The 20,160-nt window shown below is 48.6% G+C and overlaps 2 protein-coding genes across 2 annotated transcripts in view; both read left to right on the forward strand.

Moving 5' to 3' along the window:
- Window positions 1–6,649, forward strand: part of LOC306969776 (globoside alpha-1,3-N-acetylgalactosaminyltransferase 1-like) — a 32,699-nt gene extending 26,050 nt beyond the window's left edge. The window contains exon 9 of the mRNA XM_079582993.1: window positions 6,506–6,649. Coding sequence (XP_079439119.1) covers window positions 6,506–6,647 — 142 coding nt within the window. The 3' untranslated portion in view covers window positions 6,648–6,649. The remainder of the gene's footprint in view (window positions 1–6,505) is intronic.
- A 3,176-nt stretch (window positions 6,650–9,825) lies between these two features.
- On the forward strand, window positions 9,826–19,414 carry rdm1 (RAD52 motif containing 1). Its single transcript, XM_079582992.1, has 8 exons — window positions 9,826–9,869; window positions 11,143–11,247; window positions 13,412–13,582; window positions 15,115–15,240; window positions 15,304–15,448; window positions 15,679–15,777; window positions 16,871–16,947; window positions 19,326–19,414. Exons 2-8 carry the CDS (start codon window positions 11,149–11,151, stop codon window positions 19,383–19,385), a joined length of 777 nt encoding a protein of 258 aa, XP_079439118.1. The 5' UTR covers window positions 9,826–9,869; window positions 11,143–11,148; the 3' UTR covers window positions 19,386–19,414.
- Window positions 19,415–20,160: the final 746 nt, after the last annotated feature.

The following is a 20,160-nucleotide window of genomic DNA, read 5'->3' on the forward strand; positions in this document are numbered from 1 at the left end:
ACATTTAAACAGGTGAGGACAAGGGGAGGAGTCACATTTAAACAGGTGAGGACAAGGGGAGGAGTCACATTTAAACAGGTGAGAAGGGGAGGAGTCACATTTAAACAGGTGAGGACAGGGGGAGGAGTCACATTTAAACAGGTGAGGACAGGGGGAGGAGTCACATTTAAACAGGGGAGGACAGGGGGAGGAGTCACATTTAAACAGGTGAGGACAGGGGGAGGAGTCACATTTAAACAGGTGAGGACAAGGGGAGGAGTCACATTTAAACAGGTGAGGACAGGGGGAGGAGTCACATTTAAACAGGTGAGAAGGGGAGGAGTCACACTTAAACAGGTGAGGACAAGAGGAGGAGTCACATTTAAACAGGTGAGGACAGGGGGAGGAGCCACATTTAAACAGGTGAGGACAGGGGGAGGAGTCACATTTAAACAGGTGAGAAGGGGAGGAGTCACATTTAAACAGGTGAGGACAAGGGGAGGAGTCACATTTAAACAGGTGAGAAGGGGAGGAGTCACATTTAAACAGGTGAGGACAGGGGGAGGAGTCACATTTAAACAGGTGAGAAGGGGAGGAGTCACATTTAAACAGGTGAGGACAGGGGGAGGAGTCACATTTAAACAGGTGAGGACAAGGGGCGGAGTCACATTTAAACAGGTGAGGACAGGGGGAGGAGTCACATTTAAACAGGTGAGGACAAGGGGAGGAGTCACATTTAAACAGGTGAGAAGGGGAGGAGTCACATTTAAACAGGTGAGAAGGGGAGGAGTCACATTTAAACAGGTGAGGACAAGGGGAGGAGTCACGTTTAAACAGGTGAGAAGGGGAGGAGTCACATTTAAACAGGTGAGAAGGGGAGGAGTCACATTTAAACAGGTGAGAAGGGGAGGAGTCACATTTAAACAGGTGAGGACAAGGGGAGGAGTCACGTTTAAACAGGTGAGAAGGGGAGGAGTCACATTTAAACAGGTGAGGACAAGGGGAGGAGTCACATTTAAACAGGTGAGAAGGGGAGGAGTCACATTTAAACAGGTGAGAAGGGGAGGAGTCACATTTAAACAGGTGAGAAGGGGAGGAGTCACATTTAAACAGGTGAGGACAAGGGGAGGAGTCACGTTTAAACAGGTGAGAAGGGGAGGAGTCACATTTAAACAGGTGAGGACAAGGGGAGGAGTCACGTTTAAACAGGTGAGGACAGGGGGAGGAGTCACGTTTAAACAGGTGAGGACAAGGGGAGGAGTCACGTTTAAACAGGTGAGAAGGGGAGGAGTCACACTTAAACAGGTGAGGACAGGGGGAGGAGTCACATTTAAACAGGTGAGGACAGGGGGAGGAGTCACATTTAAACAGGTGAGGACAAGGGGAGGAGTCACGTTTAAACAGGTGAGAAGGGGAGGAGTCACACTTAAACAGGTGAGGACAAGGGGAGGAGTCACATTTAAACAGGTGAGGAACGGGGGAGGAGTCACATTTAAACAGGCGAGGACAGGGGGAGGAGTCACATTTAAACAGGTGAGGACAGGGGGAGGAGTCACATTCAAACAGGTGAGGACAGGGGGAGGAGTCACATTTAAACAGGTGAGGACAAGGGGAGGAGTCACATTTAAACAGGTGAGGACAGGGGGAGGAGTCACATTTAAACAGGTGAGGACAGGGGGAGGAGTCACATTTAAACAGCTGAGGACAGGGGGAGGAGTCACATTTAAACAGGTGAGAAGGGGAGGAGTCACATTTAAACAGGTGAGGACAGGGGGAGGAGTCACATTTAAACAGCTGAGAAGGGGAGGAGTCACATTTAAACAGGTGAGGACAAGGGGAGGAGTCACATTTAAACAGGTGAGGACAAGGGGAGGAGTCACATTTAAACAGGTGAGGACAAGGGGAGGAGTCACATTTAAACAGGTGAGAAGGGGAGGAGTCACATTTAAACAGGTGAGGACAGGGGGAGGAGTCACATTTAAACAGGTGAGGACAGGGGGAGGAGTCACATTTAAACAGGGGAGGACAGGGGGAGGAGTCACATTTAAACAGGTGAGGACAGGGGGAGGAGTCACATTTAAACAGGTGAGGACAAGGGGAGGAGTCACATTTAAACAGGTGAGGACAGGGGGAGGAGTCACATTTAAACAGGTGAGAAGGGGAGGAGTCACACTTAAACAGGTGAGGACAAGAGGAGGAGTCACATTTAAACAGGTGAGGACAGGGGGAGGAGCCACATTTAAACAGGTGAGGACAGGGGGAGGAGTCACATTTAAACAGGTGAGAAGGGGAGGAGTCACATTTAAACAGGTGAGGACAAGGGGAGGAGTCACATTTAAACAGGTGAGAAGGGGAGGAGTCACATTTAAACAGGTGAGGACAGGGGGAGGAGTCACATTTAAACAGGTGAGAAGGGGAGGAGTCACATTTAAACAGGTGAGGACAGGGGGAGGAGTCACATTTAAACAGGTGAGGACAAGGGGCGGAGTCACATTTAAACAGGTGAGGACAGGGGGAGGAGTCACATTTAAACAGGTGAGGACAAGGGGCGGAGTCACATTTAAACAGGTGAGGACAAGGGGAGGAGTCACATTTAAACAGGTGAGAAGGGGAGGAGTCACATTTAAACAGGTGAGAAGGGGAGGATTCACATTTAAACAGGTGAGAAGGGGAGGAGTCACATTTAAACAGGTGAGGACAAGGGGAGGAGTCACGTTTAAACAGGTGAGAAGGGGAGGAGTCACATTTAAACAGGTGAGGACAAGGGGAGGAGTCACGTTTAAACAGGTGAGGACAGGGGGAGGAGTCACGTTTAAACAGGTGAGGACAAGGGGAGGAGTCACGTTTAAACAGGTGAGAAGGGGAGGAGTCACACTTAAACAGGTGAGGACAGGGGGAGGAGTCACATTTAAACAGGTGAGGACAGGGGGAGGAGTCACATTTAAACAGGTGAGGACAGGGGGAGGAGTCACATTTAAACAGGTGAGGACAGGGGGAGGAGTCACATTTAAACAGGTGAGGACAAGGGGAGGAGTCACATTTAAACAGGTGAGGACAGGGGGAGGAGTCACATTTAAACAGGTGAGGACAGGGGGAGGAGCCACATTTAAACAGGTGAGGACAGGGGGAGGAGTCACATTTAAACAGGTGAGGACAGGGGGAGGAGTCACATTTAAACAGGTGAGGACAGGGGGAGGAGTCACATTTAAACAGGTGAGGACAGGGGGAGGAGTCACATTTAAACAGGTGAGGACAGGGGGAGGAGTCACATTTAAACAGGTGAGGACAGGGGGAGGAGTCACATTTAAACAGGTGAGGACAGGGGGAGGAGTCACATTTAAACAGGTGAGGACAGGGGGAGGAGTCACATTTAAACAGGTGAGGACAGGGGGAGGAGTCACATTTAAACAGGTGAGGACAGGGGGAGGAGTCACATTTAAACAGGTGAGGACAGGGGGAGGAGTCACATTTAAACAGGTGAGGATAGGGGGAGGAGTCACATTTAAACAGGTGAGGACAGGGGGAGGAGTCACGTTTAAACAGGTGAGGATAGGGGGAGGAGTCACATTGAAACAGGTGAGGACAGGGGGAGGAGCCACATTTAAACAGGTGAGGACAGGGGGAGGAGTCACATTTAAACAGGTGAGAAGGGGAGGAGTCACATTTAAACAGGTGAGGATAGGGGGAGGAGTCACATTTAAACAGGTGAGGACAGGGGGAGGAGTCACATTTAAACAGGTGAGGACAAGGGGAGGAGTCACATTTAAACAGGTGAGGACAGGGGGAGGAGTCACATTTAAACAGGTGAGAAGGGGGAGGAGTCACATTTAAACAGGTGAGGACAGGGGGAGGAGTCACGTTTAAACAGGTGAGGACAGGGGGAGGAGTCACATTTAAACAGGTGAGGACAAGGGGAGGAGTCACACTTAAACAGGTGAGGACAGGGGGAGGAGTCACATTTAAACAGGTGAGGACAGGGGGAGGAGTCACATTTAAACAGGTGAGGACAAGGGGAGGAGTCACATTTAAACAGGTGAGGACAGGGGGAGGAGTCACATTTAAACAGGTGAGAAGGGGAGGAGTCACATTTAAACAGGTGAGAAGGGGAGGAGTCACATTTAAACAGGTGAGGACAGGGGGAGGAGTCACATTTAAACAGGTGAGGACAGGGGGAGGAGTCACATTTAAACAGGTGAGGACAGGGGGAGGAGTCACATTTAAACAGGTGAGGACAGGGGGAGGAGTCACACTTAAACAGGTGAGGACAGGGGGAGGAGTCACATTTAAACAGGTGAGGACAGGGGGAGGAGTCACATTTAAACAGGTGAGGACAGGGGGAGGAGTCACGTTTAAACAGGTGAGAAGGGGAGGAGTCACATTTAAACAGGTGAGGACAGGGGGAGGAGTCACGTTTAAACAGGTGAGGACAGGGGGAGGAGTCACGTTTAAACAGGTGAGAAGGGGAGGAGTCACATTTAAACAGGTCAGGACAGGGGGAGGAGTCACATTTAAACAGGTGAGGACAGGGGGAGGAGTCACATTTAAACAGGTGAGGACAGGGGGAGGAGTCACGTTTAAACAGGTGAGAAGGGGAGGAGTCACATTTAAACAGGTGAGGACAGGGGGAGGAGTCACGTTTAAACAGGTGAGGACAGGGGGAGGAGTCACATTTAAACAGGTGAGGACAGGGGGAGGAGTCACATTTAAACAGGTGAGGACAGGGGGAGGAGTCACATTTAAACAGGTGAGGACAGGGGGAGGAGTCACATTTAAACAGGTGAGGACAGGGGGAGGAGTCACATTTAAACAGGTGAGGACAGGGGGAGGAGTCACATTTAAACAGGTGAGGACAAGGGGAGGAGTCACATTTAAACAGGTGAGGACAGGGGGAGGAGTCACGTTTAAACAGGTGAGGACAGGGGGAGGAGTCACATTTAAACAGGTGAGAAGGGGAGGAGTCACATTTAAACAGGTGAGGACAGGGGGAGGAGTCACATTTAAACAGGTGAGGACAGGGGGAGGAGTCACGTTTAAACAGGTGAGAAGGGGAGGAGTCACATTTAAACAGGTCAGGACAGGGGGAGGAGTCACATTTAAACAGGTGAGGACAGGGGGAGGAGTCACATTTAAACAGGTGAGGACAGGGGGAGGAGTCACACTTAAACAGGTGAGGACGGGGGGAGGAGTCACATTTAAACAGGTGAGAAGGGGAGGAGTCACATTTAAACAGGTGAGGACAGGGGGAGGAGTCACATTTAAACAGGTGAGGACAGGGGGAGGAGTCACATTTAAACAGGTGAGGACAAGGGGAGGAGTCACATTTCAACAGGTGAGGACAGGGGGAGGAGTCACATTTAAACAGGTGAGGACAGGGGGAGGAGTCACATTTAAACAGGTGAGGACGGGGGGAGGAGTCACATTTAAACAGGTGAGAAGGGGAGGAGTCACATTTAAACAGGTGAGGACAGGGGGAGGAGTCACATTTAAACAGGTGAGGACAGGGGGAGGAGTCACATTTAAACAGGTGAGGACAGGGGGAGGAGTCACATTTAAACAGGTGAGGACAGGGGGAGGAGTCACATTTAAACAGGTGAGGACAAGGGGAGGAGTCACATTTAAACAGGTGAGGACAGGGGGAGGAGTCACATTTAAACAGGTGAGGACAGGGGGAGGAGTCACATTTAAACAGGTGAGGACAGGGGGAGGAGTCACATTTAAACAGGTGAGGACAGGGGGAGGAGTCACATTTAAACAGGTGAGGACAGGGGGAGGAGTCATATTTAAACAGGTGAGAAGGGGAGGAGTCACACTTAAACAGGTGAGGACAGGGGGAGGAGTCACATTTAAACAGGTGAGGACAAGGGGAGGAGTCACATTTAAACAGGTGAGGACAGGGGGAGGAGTCACATTTAAACAGGTGAGGACAGGGGGAGGAGTCACATTTAAACAGGTGAGGACAGGGGGAGGAGCCACATTTAAACAGGTGAGGACAGGGGGAGGAGTCACATTTAAACAGGTGAGAAGGGGAGGAGTCACATTTAAACAGGTGAGGACAGGGGGAGGAGCCACATTTAAACAGGTGAGGACAGGGGGAGGAGTCACATTTATCAGGTGAGGACAGGGGGAGGAGTCACATTTAAACAGGTGAGGACAGGGGGAGGAGTCACATTTAAACAGGTGAGGACAGGGGGAGGAGTCACATTTAAACAGGTGAGGACAGGGGGAGGAGTCACATTTAAACAGGTGAGGACAGGGGGAGGAGTCACATTTAAACAGGTGAGGACAAGGGGCGGAGTCACATTTAAACAGGTGAGGACAGGGGGAGGAGTCACATTTAAACAGGTGAGGACAAGGGGAGGAGTCACATTTAAACAGGGGAGGACAGGGGGAGGAGTCACATTTAAACAGGTGAGGACAGGGGGAGGAGTCACATTTAAACAGAAGAGATGGTCTGGAACACTCCTTGAACCGTTTTCCACAGTCACCTGAGGGGCGTGGCTTTAACATGACTCCTCCTCTTTTGCAGGTACTTCTGGGACCACAAACCGACGAAGGTTTTGTCTCCGGAGTATCTCTGGCAGGACTTTAAGGCCCGCCTCCCGGAGATACGCATCGTCCGCTTCTCCGGCGTCGTCAAGAACTACAACGCCATCAGGCCCAACAACTGACCCCGCCCCCTGTGAACAGACCCCGCCCCCTGACCACTGCCCCCTCCCCATGTTCGTCCCATTGACTTATAATGGGGCGGCCGCAGATCCAGGCTTTTCCGCTTTTTTCCTTATTTTCTGCTCCTTGTCCATGTTCAGCTTCCGCAATTTGTGGGTTTTTCTGCAGTTTTCCAGTTTTTTTATACGGGAATTTGAATTTTTGGCATTGGTGTGTATGTGGGAGACTCCAGGACTTTCAGACATTTAAGCACTGGGGCCATTTCAACAGTTTGACCAGTTTATGCCATTTAGGAATTATGGATTTTAAAGACTTTGTGGAATTTACATAATTGATGCAAATTAGCACCGTTTATGCAACATTACATTTTACCGGTTTATGCAAATTAGATTATGCAAATTAACCGATTTATGCGATTTTTTTAGTCACTTCCTGCAATTCCGCTGAAAAGTTTCTAGTTATGAATGATTTCAAACTTCTGCTGATCATTATTGACCTGAATATGAGGAAATGTTTCTGTCTGTTCTGTTATGATGTCAGTGAACGAAACAGTCGCTACAACGGGTCGCAGTTCACGGCCAGGGAGGAGGTCAGGCTCCCTCAGAACAGCTGGAGGAGGTCAGGCTCCCCCAGAACAGCTGGAGGAGGTCAGGGTCAGAACAGCTGGAGGAGGTCAGGGTCAGAACAGCTGGAGGAGGTCAGGCTCCCCCAGAACAGCTGGAGGAGGTCAGGCTCCCTCAGAACAGCTGGAGGAGGTCAGGCTCCCCCAGAACAGCTGGAGGAGGTCAGGGTCAGAACAGCTGGAGGAGGTCAGGGTCAGAACAGCTGGAGGAGGTCAGGCTCCCCCAGAACAGCTGGAGGAGGTCAGGCTCCCCTAGAACAGCTGGAGGAGGTCAGGCTCCCCTAGAACAGCTGGAGGAGGTCAGGGTCAGAACAGCTGGAGGAGGTCAGGCTCCCCCAGAACAGCTGGAGGAGGTCAGGCTCCCTCAGAACAGCTGGAGGAGGTCAGGCTCCCCCAGAACAGCTGGAGGAGGTCAGGCTCCCCTAGAACAGCTGGAGGAGGTCAGGCTCCCCTAGAACAGCTGGAGGAGGTCAGGCTCCCCTAGAACAGCTGGAGGAGGTCAGGCTCCCCTAGAACAGCTGGAGGAGGTCAGGCTCCCCTAGAACAGCTGGAGGAGGTCAGGCTCCCCTAGAACAGCTGGAGGAGGTCAGGCTCCCCCAGAACAGCTGGAGGAGGTCAGGCTCCCTCAGAACAGCTGGAGGAGGTCAGGCTCCCTCAGAACAGCTGGAGGAGGTCAGGCTCCCCCAGAACAGCTGGAGGAGGTCAGGCTCCCTCAGAACAGCTGGAGGAGGTCAGGCTCCCTCAGAACAGCTGGAGGAGGTCAGGCTCCCTCAGAACAGCTGGAGGAGGTCAGGCTCCCCCAGAACAGCTGGAGGAGGTCAGGCTCCCTCAGAACAGCTGGAGGAGGTCAGGCTCCCCCAGAACAGCTGGAGGAGGTCAGGGTCAGAACAGCTGGAGGAGGTCAGGCTCCCCCAGAACAGCTGGAGGAGGTCAGGCTCCCCCAGAACAGCTGGAGGAGGTCAGGCTCCCCCAGAACAGCTGGAGGAGGTCAGGGTCAGAACAGCTGGAGGAGGTCAGGGTCAGAACAGCTGGAGGAGGTCAGGCTCCCCCAGAACAGCTGGAGATGTGAGGCTGCTGCCCCCACGACCCGGCCCCGATAAAGGGGAAGAAAATGGATGGACTCGTATCGGTATCAGCAAGTACTTTATGAAAATACTGCATCTGTATCAGAAGAAGAAGATCTTTATTTATATACAGCTCCTTTCACAGACATGGTCACAAAGTAAATGTAGTAGCTGTAGTAGAAGTAGAAGTAGAAGAAGAAGAAGAAGAAGAAGAAGAAGAAGAAGAAGAAGAAGAAGAAGAAGAAGAAGAAGAAGAAGAAGAAGAAGAAGAAGAAGAAGAAGAAGAAGAAGAAGAAGAAGAAGAAGAAGATCTTTATTTATACAGCTCCTTTCACAGACTTGGTCACAAAGCTTTACATGAGACAGTTGTTTCACTCCACACTCGGTGGTGGAGCTTCAGCGCCCCCTGGGGGAGACTGTCACACGTCTGCACCAACGGACCCTCTGACACCACCTTCACTCACATCATTCATCCTGGCCTATTGTGCATGTTTTTAGTGGTAGGGGAAACCGGAGTACCCGGAGGAAACCTACGCAGACACGGGGAGAACATGCAAACTCCACACAGAAAGGCTCATCCAGGTGGGAATCGAACCCGGACCTTCTAGCTGTGAAGCGAGAGCACTAACCACTGCGCCACCGAGCCGCCCAATCAGCAAGTACTTTATGAAAGTACTGCATCTGTATCAGCAAGTACTTTATGAAAGTACTGCATCTGTATCAGCAAGTACTTCATGAAAGTACTGCATCTGTATCAGCAAGTACTCCATGAAAGTACTGCATCTGTACCAGGAGAGAAGTGATAAAGTGTGAGGGATTTACTGCATAAAACATGTATAATAATGTACAAAATAAAGCGACGACTTCACGGATTTGTCTATTGCAGGTTATTTTTGTTTTATTTTGAGTGAGGGACCCGGGACTTTATACTTGATTATACTTGATTATAGTTTATTATAGTTTATTATACTTTATTATACTTGATTATACTTGATTATACTTGATTATAGTTCAGAATCAGGTTCGTCTCCAGTTTTGGGTAATGTATCTATGGAAAAAAGGTGCAAATAATAATAAAAGTAAGAAAACAGGGAATCATTTGAGGTAAATTTGGAAAAAACAAGCAAGAAATAATTGTGAAAAACCAGGAAACGTTTGTAAAAAGAAAAGAATAAACTGTGACTGAAACAAACCTGGATCTAAAGAGGATTTTTGAGTCTGTGTCGTTTTTCATTAATACAGACCCGTTACCGCGGTTACCACATGCGAGCGCAGCCACAGCGCCCCCTGCAGGATTTGTGAATCTGTTTTTCTGACACAGATAAATAAATGTTCAGAGTTTGTGAATCTGTTTTTTTTCCTTCTGTTTCTGGGTCATTTTCAACCCTTTATCCCATGGCAGTAAACGCGCGCTGTTGATTGGTCCTTTCCGTTGTCAGTCATCGCTCCGCGTCATCTGATTGGTCCACGCGGTAAACCCCGCCCAGAGAAGCGGAAGCGCGGGAGACAGATGCGGAAGAAGAAGCAGGAATCCGTTTGTGAGTCTTTTTAAACCGATTTTATTCAACGTTAAAGAGTTTCCGGAGCCTCCGGTCTGACCTGTGGCTTTACTAAAGCTCTGGGCTGTTCCCTCTGTCCCCGTTTGTCCCCGTTTGTCTCCGTTTGTCCCCGTTTGTCTCCGTTTGTCCCCGTTTGTCCCCGTTTGTCCCCGTTTGTCTCCGGATAAACTCACCTTGTCTTAGTTAGGGGGCGCTGAGGGACAGAATTTACCCCCAAAATACTTTTCCTGTGCATGAATCCTATTGATTAACCTCTTAACTCCCGCCTGAACCGAGAGCATTTTCTCCAGTTCAGCTTTACCCAAATCCTGTAGGCCAGTGTAACATCTGAAAGACCTACAAAACTAAATGATCTTTTTCCTCATGGCAGATTTTTTTTCATCACTTTTTTTGTTTCTGTCAGATTTTAGTGACTTTTTTCTCACTTTTTTCTGAATTTTTTGTCACTTCTTCGTCAAATTATTCGCCTTTTTTTGGTCAAATTTCTCATAATTTTTTGTCATTTTTATCACATTTTTGTCAATTTTTCGTCTTTTTTTTGTCATATTTTGTAAAAAAAAAAATCACATTTTTATCACTTTTTGTCAAATTTTTTGTCTTTTTTTTGTCATATTTTTATCACATTTTCATCCATTTTTTCGTCAAATTATTTGCCTTTTTTTGGGTCAAATTTCTCATCACTTTTTTGTTACATTTTTTTGTTACATTTTTTTGTTACATTTTATTTCACATTTTTATCACTTTTTTTGTCCAATTTTTGTCTTTTTTTGTCATATTTTGTAAAAAAAAAATCACATTTTTGTCAAATTATTCGCATTTTTTTCCATTTTTTATCTAAATTTTTTGTCAAATGTTTCTCACTTTTTCGTCAGTGTTTTTTCACTTTTTCTCACATTTTCATCCTTGTTTTCGTCTCAGTTTTGTTGTTATTTTCACACCTGTTTTCCAGGAGCTTTTGGATTGGGGTAAAGCTGGAGAAAACGTGCTCAGTTCAGGCGGGAGTTAAGGGGTTGATATTGCCTGCGGTTCACAAACTATCCACCAGGGGGTGCTGCAGCGCCCTCAGCACCCTGGGCTCCCACGGCCTCAGAATCACCGTTAAAGAGTCCGAGAAACAGAGACTTTAAAGCTGCTTTATTATGATGTGTGTGGAGGTGATGGAGGCCGAGGGGGCGGAGCTCCTGGTGCTCACTGGTTCTCCTGGTGTCTCATGTGCTGCTCTCTGTTGCAGGAGGTGGAGCTGGTGTTGTAGGAGGTGATGGAGGCCGAGGTGGTGGAGTTCCTGGTCCCGGTGGAGAACACGAAGACGCTGTTCGTGTGGAACCTGGAGGCGTCTCGCTCTGAAGACCTGCTGCACGTGAGACCTCCTCCTTCAGGCCTCTGTACCTCCTGTACTGATGTAGTGTCTCCTGTAGGAGGAGCTGTGGAGCCTCTTCTCCTCCTTCAGGCCTCTGTACCTCCTGTACTGATGTAGTGTCTCCTGTAGGAGGAGCTGTGGAGCCTCTTCTCCTCCTTCAGGCCTCTGTACCTCCTGTACTGATGTAGTGTCTCCTGTAGGTGGAGCTGTGGAGCCTCTTCTCCTCCTTCAGGCCTCTGTACCTCCTGTACTGATGTAGTGTCTCCTGTAGGAGGAGCTGTGGAGTCTCTTCTCCTCCTTCGGGCCTCTGTACCTCCTGTACTGATGTAGTGTCTCCTGTAGGAGGAGCTGTGGAGCCTCTTCTCCTCCTTCGGGCCTCTGTACCTCCTGTACTGATGTAGTGTCTCCTGTAGGAGGAGCTGTGGAGCCTCTTCTCCTCCTTCAGGCCTCTGTACCTCCTGTACTGATGTAGTGTCTCCTGTAGGAGGAGCTGTGGAGCCTCTGTACCTCCTGTACTGATGTAGTGTCTCCTGTAGGAGGAGCTGTGGAGCCTCTGTACCTCCTGTACTGATGTAGTGTCTCCTGTAGGAGGAGCTGTGGAGCCTCTTCTCCTCCTTCGGGCCTCTGTACCTCCTGTACTGATGTAGTGTCTCCTGTAGGAGGAGCTGTGGAGCCTCTTCTCCTCCTTCAGGCCTCTGTACCTCCTGTACTGATGTAGTGTCTCCTGTAGGAGGAGCTGTGGAGCCTCTTCTCCTCCTTCAGGCCTCTGTACCTCCTGTACTGATGTAGTGTCTCCTGTAGGAGGAGCTGTGGAGCCTCTGTACCTCCTGTACTGATGTAGTGTCTCCTGTAGGAGGAGCTGTGGAGCCTCTTCTCCTCCTTCAGGCCTCTGTACCTCCTGTACTGATGTAGTGTCTCCTGTAGGAGGAGCTGTGGAGCCTCTTCTCCTCCTGTACTGATGTAGTGTCTCCTGTAGGAGGAGCTGTGGAGCCTCTTCTCCTCCTTCAGGCCTCTGTACCTCCTGTACTGATGTAGTGTCTCCTGTAGGAGGAGCTGTGGAGCCTCTTCTCCTCCTTCGGGCCTCTGTACCTCCTGTACTGATGTAGTGTCTCCTGTAGGAGGAGCTGTGGAGCCTCTTCTCCTCCTTCGGGCCTCTGTACCTCCTGTACTGATGTAGTGTCTCCTGTAGGAGGAGCTGTGGAGCCTCTTCTCCTCCTTCGGGCCTCTGTACCTCCTGTACTGATGTAGTGTCTCCTGTAGGAGGAGCTGTGGAGCCTCTTCTCCTCCTTCAGGCCTCTGTACCTCCTGTACTGATGTAGTGTCTCCTGTAGGAGGAGCTGTGGAGCCTCTTCTCCTCCTTCAGGCCTCTGTACCTCCTGTACTGATGTAGTGTCTCCTGTAGGAGGAGCTGTGGAGCCTCTGTACCTCCTGTACTGATGTAGTGTCTCCTGTAGGAGGAGCTGTGGAGCCTCTTCTCCTCCTTCGGGCCTCTGTACCTCCTGTACTGATGTAGTGTCTCCTGTAGGAGGAGCTGTGGAGCCTCTTCTCCTCCTTCGGGCCTCTGTACCTCCTGTACTGATGTAGTGTCTCCTGTAGGAGGAGCTGTGGAGCCTCTTCTCCTCCTTCAGGCCTCTGTACCTCCTGTACTGATGTAGTGTCTCCTGTAGGAGGAGCTGTGGAGCCTCTTCTCCTCCTTCAGGCCTCTGTACCTCCTGTACTGATGTAGTGTCTCCTGTAGGAGGAGCTGTGGAGCCTCTTCTCCTCCTTCGGGCCTCTGTACCTCCTGTACTGATGTAGTGTCTCCTGTAGGAGGAGCTGTGGAGCCTCTTCTCCTCCTTCGGGCCTCTGTACCTCCTGTACTGATGTAGTGTCTCCTGTAGGAGGAGCTGTGGAGCCTCTTCTCCTCCTTCAGGCCTCTGTACCTCCTGTACTGATGTAGTGTCTCCTGTAGGAGGAGCTGTGGAGCCTCTTCTCCTCCTTCGGGCCTCTGTACCTCCTGTACTGATGTAGTGTCTCCTGTAGGAGGAGCTGTGGAGCCTCTTCTCCTCCTTCGGGCCTCTGTACCTCCTGTACTGATGTAGTGTCTCCTGTAGGAGGAGCTGTGGAGCCTCTTCTCCTCCTTCGGGCCTCTGTACCTCCTGTACTGATGTAGTGTCTCCTGTAGGAGGAGCTGTGGAGCCTCTTCTCCTCCTTCGGGCCTCTGTACCTCCTGAAGTTGTGTCCTGCAGACCCCGGGTTCTTCTCTGCGTTGGTGAAGTTCTTCAGTTCTGGACACGCGGCTCAGGCCCAGAGAGACACCGATGGACGGACGCTGTTCCAGCATCGGCCGCTGAAGGTCAGTTACCGCGGCGACACGCCCTCAGGGTCAGTTACCGCGGCGACACGCCCTCAGGGTCAGTTACCGCGGCGACACGCCCTCAGGGTCAGTGACCGCGGCGACACGCCCTCAGGGTCAGTGACCGCGGCGACACGCCCTCAGGGTCAGTTTCCGCGGCGACACGCCCTCAGGGGTAAATCGACCCCTCGTTAATCTTCTTCATGATTATATGAGCTGATGTATTTGTGTGACAGACCGCAGTGCTGCCCCCTGCTGGTCCCACTTCATCAGGGGCGTGGCTTATGGAGGAAACTTAACCTCTTAACTCCCGCCTGAACCCAGAGCATTTTCTCCAGTTCAGCTTTACCCAAATCCTGTAGGCCAGTGTAACGCCTCATCTGAAAGACCTACAAAACTAAATGGATCTTTTTCCTCACGGCATCACATTTTTTTTCATCCTTTTTGGGGGGTTTTCAACTCTTTTTTGTCATTTTTAAAAATAAAATTATTGTCTTTTTTTGCAATTTTTTAACGTTTTTTTTGTCACATTTTTATCTTTTTTTTTTCTTTTTTCCCCACATGTTTTGTCAATTTTTTTGTCAATTTTTAGTCTTTTTTTTGTCATTTTTTTGTCTTTTTTTTTCACATTTTTTGTCTTATATATATATTTTTTTTTCCCTTTTTTTTCCCTTTTTTAATTTTTTTTTTTTCCTTTTTTTTGTCTTTTTTTGTCTTTTTTTCAATTTTTTTGTCTTTTTTTGTCTTTTTTTTTTTCTTTTTTTTTGTCAATTTTTAGTCTTTTTTTGTCTTTTTTTTTTTTTTTTTGTCAATTTTTAGTCTTTTTTTGTCTTTTTTTCCCCCACATTTTTTGTCTTTTTTTTTCTTCTTTTTTTTGTCAATTTTTAGTCTTTTTTTTGTCTTTTTTTGTCTTTTTCTTCACATTTTTTGTCATTTTTTTGTCAATTTTTTTGTCAATTTTAGTCTTTTTTTTGTCTTTTTTTGTCTTTTTTTCACATTTTTTGTCATTTTTTGTCAATTTTTGTCAATTTTTCGTCATTTTTTTTTCTTTTTTTCCCCACATTTTTTGTCTCTTTTTCGTCCATTTTTTTCTCCCTTTTTTCACATTTTCATCCTTGTTTTCGTCTCAGTTTTGTTGCTATTTTCACACCTTTTTTCCAGAAGCTTTCGGAGTGGGGTAAAGCTGGAGAAAATGTGCTCGGTTCAGGTGGGAGTTAAGGGGTTAAAGTGAATGTTTGTTGGAGGCTCGAGACACAAAACACTACAGACCCTTAAAAACTTTAAAAACAAATGACTTTCCATAGAAAAAGTTCATGTCGTTTCTGCTCTGAGTCTGTGTTTATAGAGAATGATTCATCGATTACTAATATAGTCGTCGACTTTCAATAATCGATGAGTTGTTTCAGCCCGACAGGTTCATCGTCTGCATTTCATCTCTTTCTTCTTTATTTTCAAACTAAAGTGGAGTTTTTAGACAAAGAGGTTTTTCCATCTGCGACTGGAAGAAACAAACCCATAAAATCCTTTTCCAGGTCCGTCTGAGCTCCAAGAAGACGCCTCACTTCCTGTCCCGCAGCACGCCGCTGAGCCACGCCCACTGCCTGACCCTGGCCAATCACTGCCTGGGGTTTAACGGCTGGAGCTCTGACATCATCACCGTGAGACGCCGCCGGTCGCTTCTCCCTCTGGTTTCAATGTAAATGATGAGGTTGTGTTTGTAGCTGAAGGATCTGGGCCCTGAGCCTGACGCTGACCCGGACACCAGGGGGCGCTGTCTCAGGCTGGGCTGTTTACTGCAGCTGAGCTTCCCCTTCCACCAGCTGACCACCAGGGGCGCCGCCGTGCTGCAGGAGACGCTCAGCTCCGGTAACGAAGTCTGAACAAATCCTCCCTCTTCGTCTCCTTTGCCTCATCGCTGTTGTCCACATCTAACCCCCTCCTCCTCCTCCTCTGCTCCTCCTCTGCTCCTCCTCTGCTCCTCCTCCTCTGCTCCTCCTCCTCCTCCTCCTCTGCTCCTCCTCTGCTCCTCCTCCGCCTCTGCTCCTCCTCCTCCTCCTCCTCTGCTCCTCCTCTCCTCCTCCTCCTCTGCTCCTCAGACCCTGTGGAGAAGCTGCAGCAGCGCCCCCGCCTGGTGAGAGCCGTGAGTCACAGAGCTCTGGTCCAGGCCTTCTCCAACGTGCTCCTGGTCCTGCTGGGTCAGTGTCAGCTTCGCTCTGAGGTTTAAACTCCGGGTACTCCGGGTACTCCGGGTACTCCGGGTACTCTGGGTACTCCGGGTACTCCGGGTACTCCAGGTACTCCGGGTACTCCGGGTCCTCCGGGTCCTCCAGGTACTCCGGGTTCCCCATCACTGCAAAAAGTGGATTCTAAGCAAGTAAAAAATGTCTTACTTTAAGAAATAAGTTCTTATTTTTTCCCTAAAAAGCAAAAAATCTTATTTTAGGAAATAAAATCTGTCCATTGTTCAGATAAATTTGCTAAAAACATGATAATTTTTCTTGTAACAAGAAAGAAAAACTTTTTGAATCTTCAGTTTTAGACAAAGAATATTTTTTCTTATTTTAATAAAAACTCAGATCAAAACTCTTAATGTAAGACCTGCTTCTCACAGATAAAACATTCCATTCTTTAAAGTGGGCGGCTCGGTGGCACAGCGGTTAGAGCCTCAGCTTCACAGCTCAAAGGTCCCGGGTTCGATTCCCACCAGGACGGGGCCTTTCTGTGTGGAGCATGTTCTCCCCGTGTCTACCACTAAAAACATGTACAATAGGTGAATCCTCCAGCAGGTGATTCTGACCATCAGCCTGGCTCCACATCATGGAGGCGGGTCTCCGGGCAATACTTTCCTTAAATATTAGTATTTATTAACAACATTTTACTTAAATCAAGCAACATTTAAGTAAAACATTTTTCACTAAATAAGAATGTTTTCCTTAAATTATTCCATTTCCTGAGGACATTTCGCTTAATTCTAGTGTTTCTTTCTTGTTTTATGATGATAAAAATATTCTAGAAATAAGAATTCTTAGCAAGTAAAAAATGCCGACCCCATTGGCAGAATGTTTTCCTCAAAACAAAACAAAACGTCTCATTTTAAGATGTTTTTCCTTGTTTTTAGTCGGGCACTTTTCGCAGTGTACCACTAAAAACATGTACAACAGGCCAGGATACATGATGTGTTTGAGTGAATGTGTGATGGTCAGTCGTCAGCGCTTCTGTCCGTCTCCCCCCCCCTCGTTTACCATCACTGAGTGTGAGTGAGTGTGTAAATATCTTCTTTTCTCTCAGGGAGAGGGAAAGTTCTGCTGGAGCTCAAAGACTCTCATCAGTTTGTTCTGGAGGAAGAGGAGGAGCCAGTGCTGCAGGTAACGCCCCCTGCTGCAGGTAACGCCCCCCTGCTGCAGGTAACGCCCCCCTGCTGCAGGTAACGCCCCCCTGCTGCAGGTAACGCCCCCCTGCTGCAGGTAACGCCCCCCTGCTGCAGGTAACGCCCCCCTGCTGCAGGTAACGCCCCCCTGAAAGATGGCTTCTCTTTAAGTTTGCTTCAAACGTGTCTAAATGATGTCAAAGCCTGGATGGCCCTGAACCTTTTGCACTTTAATGACTCTAAAACGGAAGTCCAAGGTCCCATTTTAATCCTGTTGACTTGAAAACCTGAATGTTTATTGTAAAGGGGAAATGGTCCACCTGGGTTTGAAAATGGATCCGTGTTTTAAACTGGAGAGTCAGATCCGCTCAGGTGTGAGGTCGAGCTTCTTTCATTTGAGGCGGCTCGCTAAAGTCAAGCACCTTTAGGCACGACAGCACTTTGTGACCACTCGGCTGGATCACTGTAACTCTCTTTGTTTTGGGGTGAGTCAGTCCTGTATCTCTCGACTGCAGCTCGTGCAAAATGCAGCGTCTTCTAACTGGAACATCACCCCTGTTTTCTCCTCACTTCACCGGCTGCCTGTGCACTTTAGGATCCATTTCAAACTGCTTCTGTTTGTTTTTAAATGTCTTCATGGTGTCGCCCCCCTGTACCTCTCTGAGCTCTCACACCCGCACAAGCCTCCGCCGTCTCTCAGGTCGGCTGGTCAGCTCCTCCTCAGCGTCACAAAGACCGAACCAAAGCTCAGACGGGATCGGGCTTTTGCGGTGGCTGCACCAAAATGATGGAACGAGTTGTCCTCACACATAAGACCGACTTCTTCTGTGCCTGTTTTTAAAGCTGTTCTTAAAACGCACTTTGGCTTTTAACACAGCCTGAGTTTTTGACATTTTACCAGATTGAACTGAAATATTGCGTGTTTTATGAAGCACTTCCTCCGCTCTCTAAAGTCCTCTTCACACCTGGGATGTGATTTGTAATAATCACGGAGAACGTGTGTGATGTTAATCTTGTAAATGACCTATGACCTCCTGTATTCTGCTGAACTCCGAGGCCCTGTGATAAAACTAGCCCAGTGTGAACAGGCTGGGACAAAAACGGGAGGATCCGACACGTGTGCAGAACTATCGAGTTATTTACATTCAGCCGTTGAGTTCCGCTTTTTCAGCAAATAACATGATTTCTGTCTGTTGAAAACATAGGCTTTAAAAACAAAAAAGTACAAGTTTTGTCAATAATCATAAAGCATGAGCGTTTAAATGTGATAAAAGTGTCTGAGGAAAGAGTCGTCCGCTCTTTAGTTACGTAATATTATGCAAGACAAAGTTTACCAGCTGTGAATAACTGTTTTTTAATGAGAGACAAAGACATGAGCACATGTGCTGATACTGTCAGTGCAGCTCGACGTCACACCGGAGTTAGAGCGTTTAAACCAGTGCTTTCGTTTGGCCTCATTTTACTCAAACAGCGTCATAAAAATACACACTGGGCAGTTTTTACTTCATTGATTCACCTCTCATGACATTGGTTTTGGTGAGATTTATGCCAGTTATTTGAATTAGGAATAATCAGAGACTGCAGAATAAATTGAGCTAAACTAAACATAATTTCAGATACACGAATGTTGCAACTCACGCGTTTTAAAACTGGTGCGTGAAAATGTCAAAGGAACGAGTTACTCAGAGCCTCGTCTGCTCGTCGATGTTAAAGGGGGGGTGTTATTCAAGCTTTCCATCCTGTTATTCTGTCACTCCCTCATTAAAAACATGGCTGAAGTGTTGTCTTGGCACATTCACGTATTTCTGAGTAATCTGTAAAAACTCTGATGGCGGCCATTTTGAGTAATCTGTAAAAACTCTGATGGCGGCCATTTTGAGTAATCTGTAAAAACTCTGATGGCGGCCATTTTGAGTAATCTGTAAAAACTCTGATGGCGGCCATTTTGAGTAATCTGTAAAAACTCTGATGGCGGCCATTTTGAGTAATCTGTAAAAACTCTGACGGCGGCCATTTTAGGGATAGGTTTGCCTGAGTCCTCCTAGGAACGCCCCCACCTCCTGGAGACGCCTCCGAGCTTTGGTCACCAGCCGAGTAACCAACCACTGCTCCTCAGCAGAACCCCCTCCCCACTGATGCCACAGACAGTGTGTGGAGGGGGCGTGTCTAAAGGCTCAGAGGTTCTTAAAGAGACAGAGGCCTATTTCAAGACATTCACTACAGCCATTTTGAGAGAGACATTTTATACAAGGCAGTTATTCTAATTTACCTCTGCTCATGTGACCTGTGACCTCTGCTCATGTGACCTGTGACCTCTGCTCATGTGACCTCTGCTCATGTGACCTGTGACCTCTGCTCATGTGACCTCTGCTGCAGGTGACGGAGCTGAGTCTTCCTCCTGATGAAGATGAAGAGCTGGAGCTGACGGTGTCCTGAGCGTCCACCAGGGGGCGCCGCGTGAGCCTGAGCGTCCACCAGGGGGCGCCGTGTGACGTCTGTTCAAAGTTAGCTCGTGTTTAATTAGCATCTCATGAATATTCATACGGGACTAAAGCGAAATGAAAACGTGTTCCACCAGGGGGCGCACATGGAGTGTTTTATTCAAAGGTTCAAATAAACAGTAGTACTTTGTTACAATCACTCACTTTATGAAGTACTTTTACTACTACAGGAGTCATATAAAAAGGAAGTATTTGTGTCTGACTCTGAGTAAATCTTTGTGAGGCTCAGGTGAGGCTCAGGTGAGGCTCAGGTGAGGCTCAGGTGAGACTCAGGTGAGACTCAGGTGAAGCTCAGGTGAGGCTCAGGTGAGACTCAGGTGAAGCTCAGGTGAGGCTCAGGTGAAGCTCAGGTGAAGCTCAGGTGAGGTTCAGGTGAGGATCAGGTGAGTCTCAGGTGAGGCTCAGGTGAGGCTCAGGTGAGGCTCAGGTGAGGCTCAGGTGAGGCTCAGGTGAAGCTCAGGTGAGGCTCAGGTGAGGATCAGGTGAGTCTCAGGTGAAGCTCAGGTGAGGTTCAGGTGAGGATCAGGTGAAGCTCAGGTGAAGCTCAGGTAAGACTCAGGTGAGGCTCAGGTGAGGCTCAGGTGAGGCTCAGGTGAGGCTCAGGTGAGGCTCAGGTGAGGCTCAGGTGAGGCTCAGGTGAGGTTCAGGTGAGGCTCAGGTGAGGCTCAGGTGAGGCTCAGGTGAGACTCAGGTGAGGCTCAGGTGAGGCT

The sequence above is a fragment of the Gobius niger genome (assembly GCF_951799975.1).
Source record: "Gobius niger genome assembly, contig: SUPER_10_unloc_1, whole genome shotgun sequence".
Lineage (NCBI taxonomy): Eukaryota > Metazoa > Chordata > Actinopteri > Gobiiformes > Gobiidae > Gobius > Gobius niger.

Coding starts and splice junctions, on each gene's coding strand:
- rdm1 (XM_079582992.1), top strand. CDS start 11,149: ATGGAGGCCGAGGTGGTGGAGTTCCTGGTCCCGGTGGAGAACACGAAG. Junction 11,248..13,411: donor GCTCTGAAGACCTGCTGCAC/GTGAGACCTCCT, acceptor TGTCTCCTGTAG/GAGGAGCTGTGGAGCCTCTT. Junction 13,583..15,114: donor TCCAGCATCGGCCGCTGAAG/GTCAGTTACCGC, acceptor ATCCTTTTCCAG/GTCCGTCTGAGCTCCAAGAA.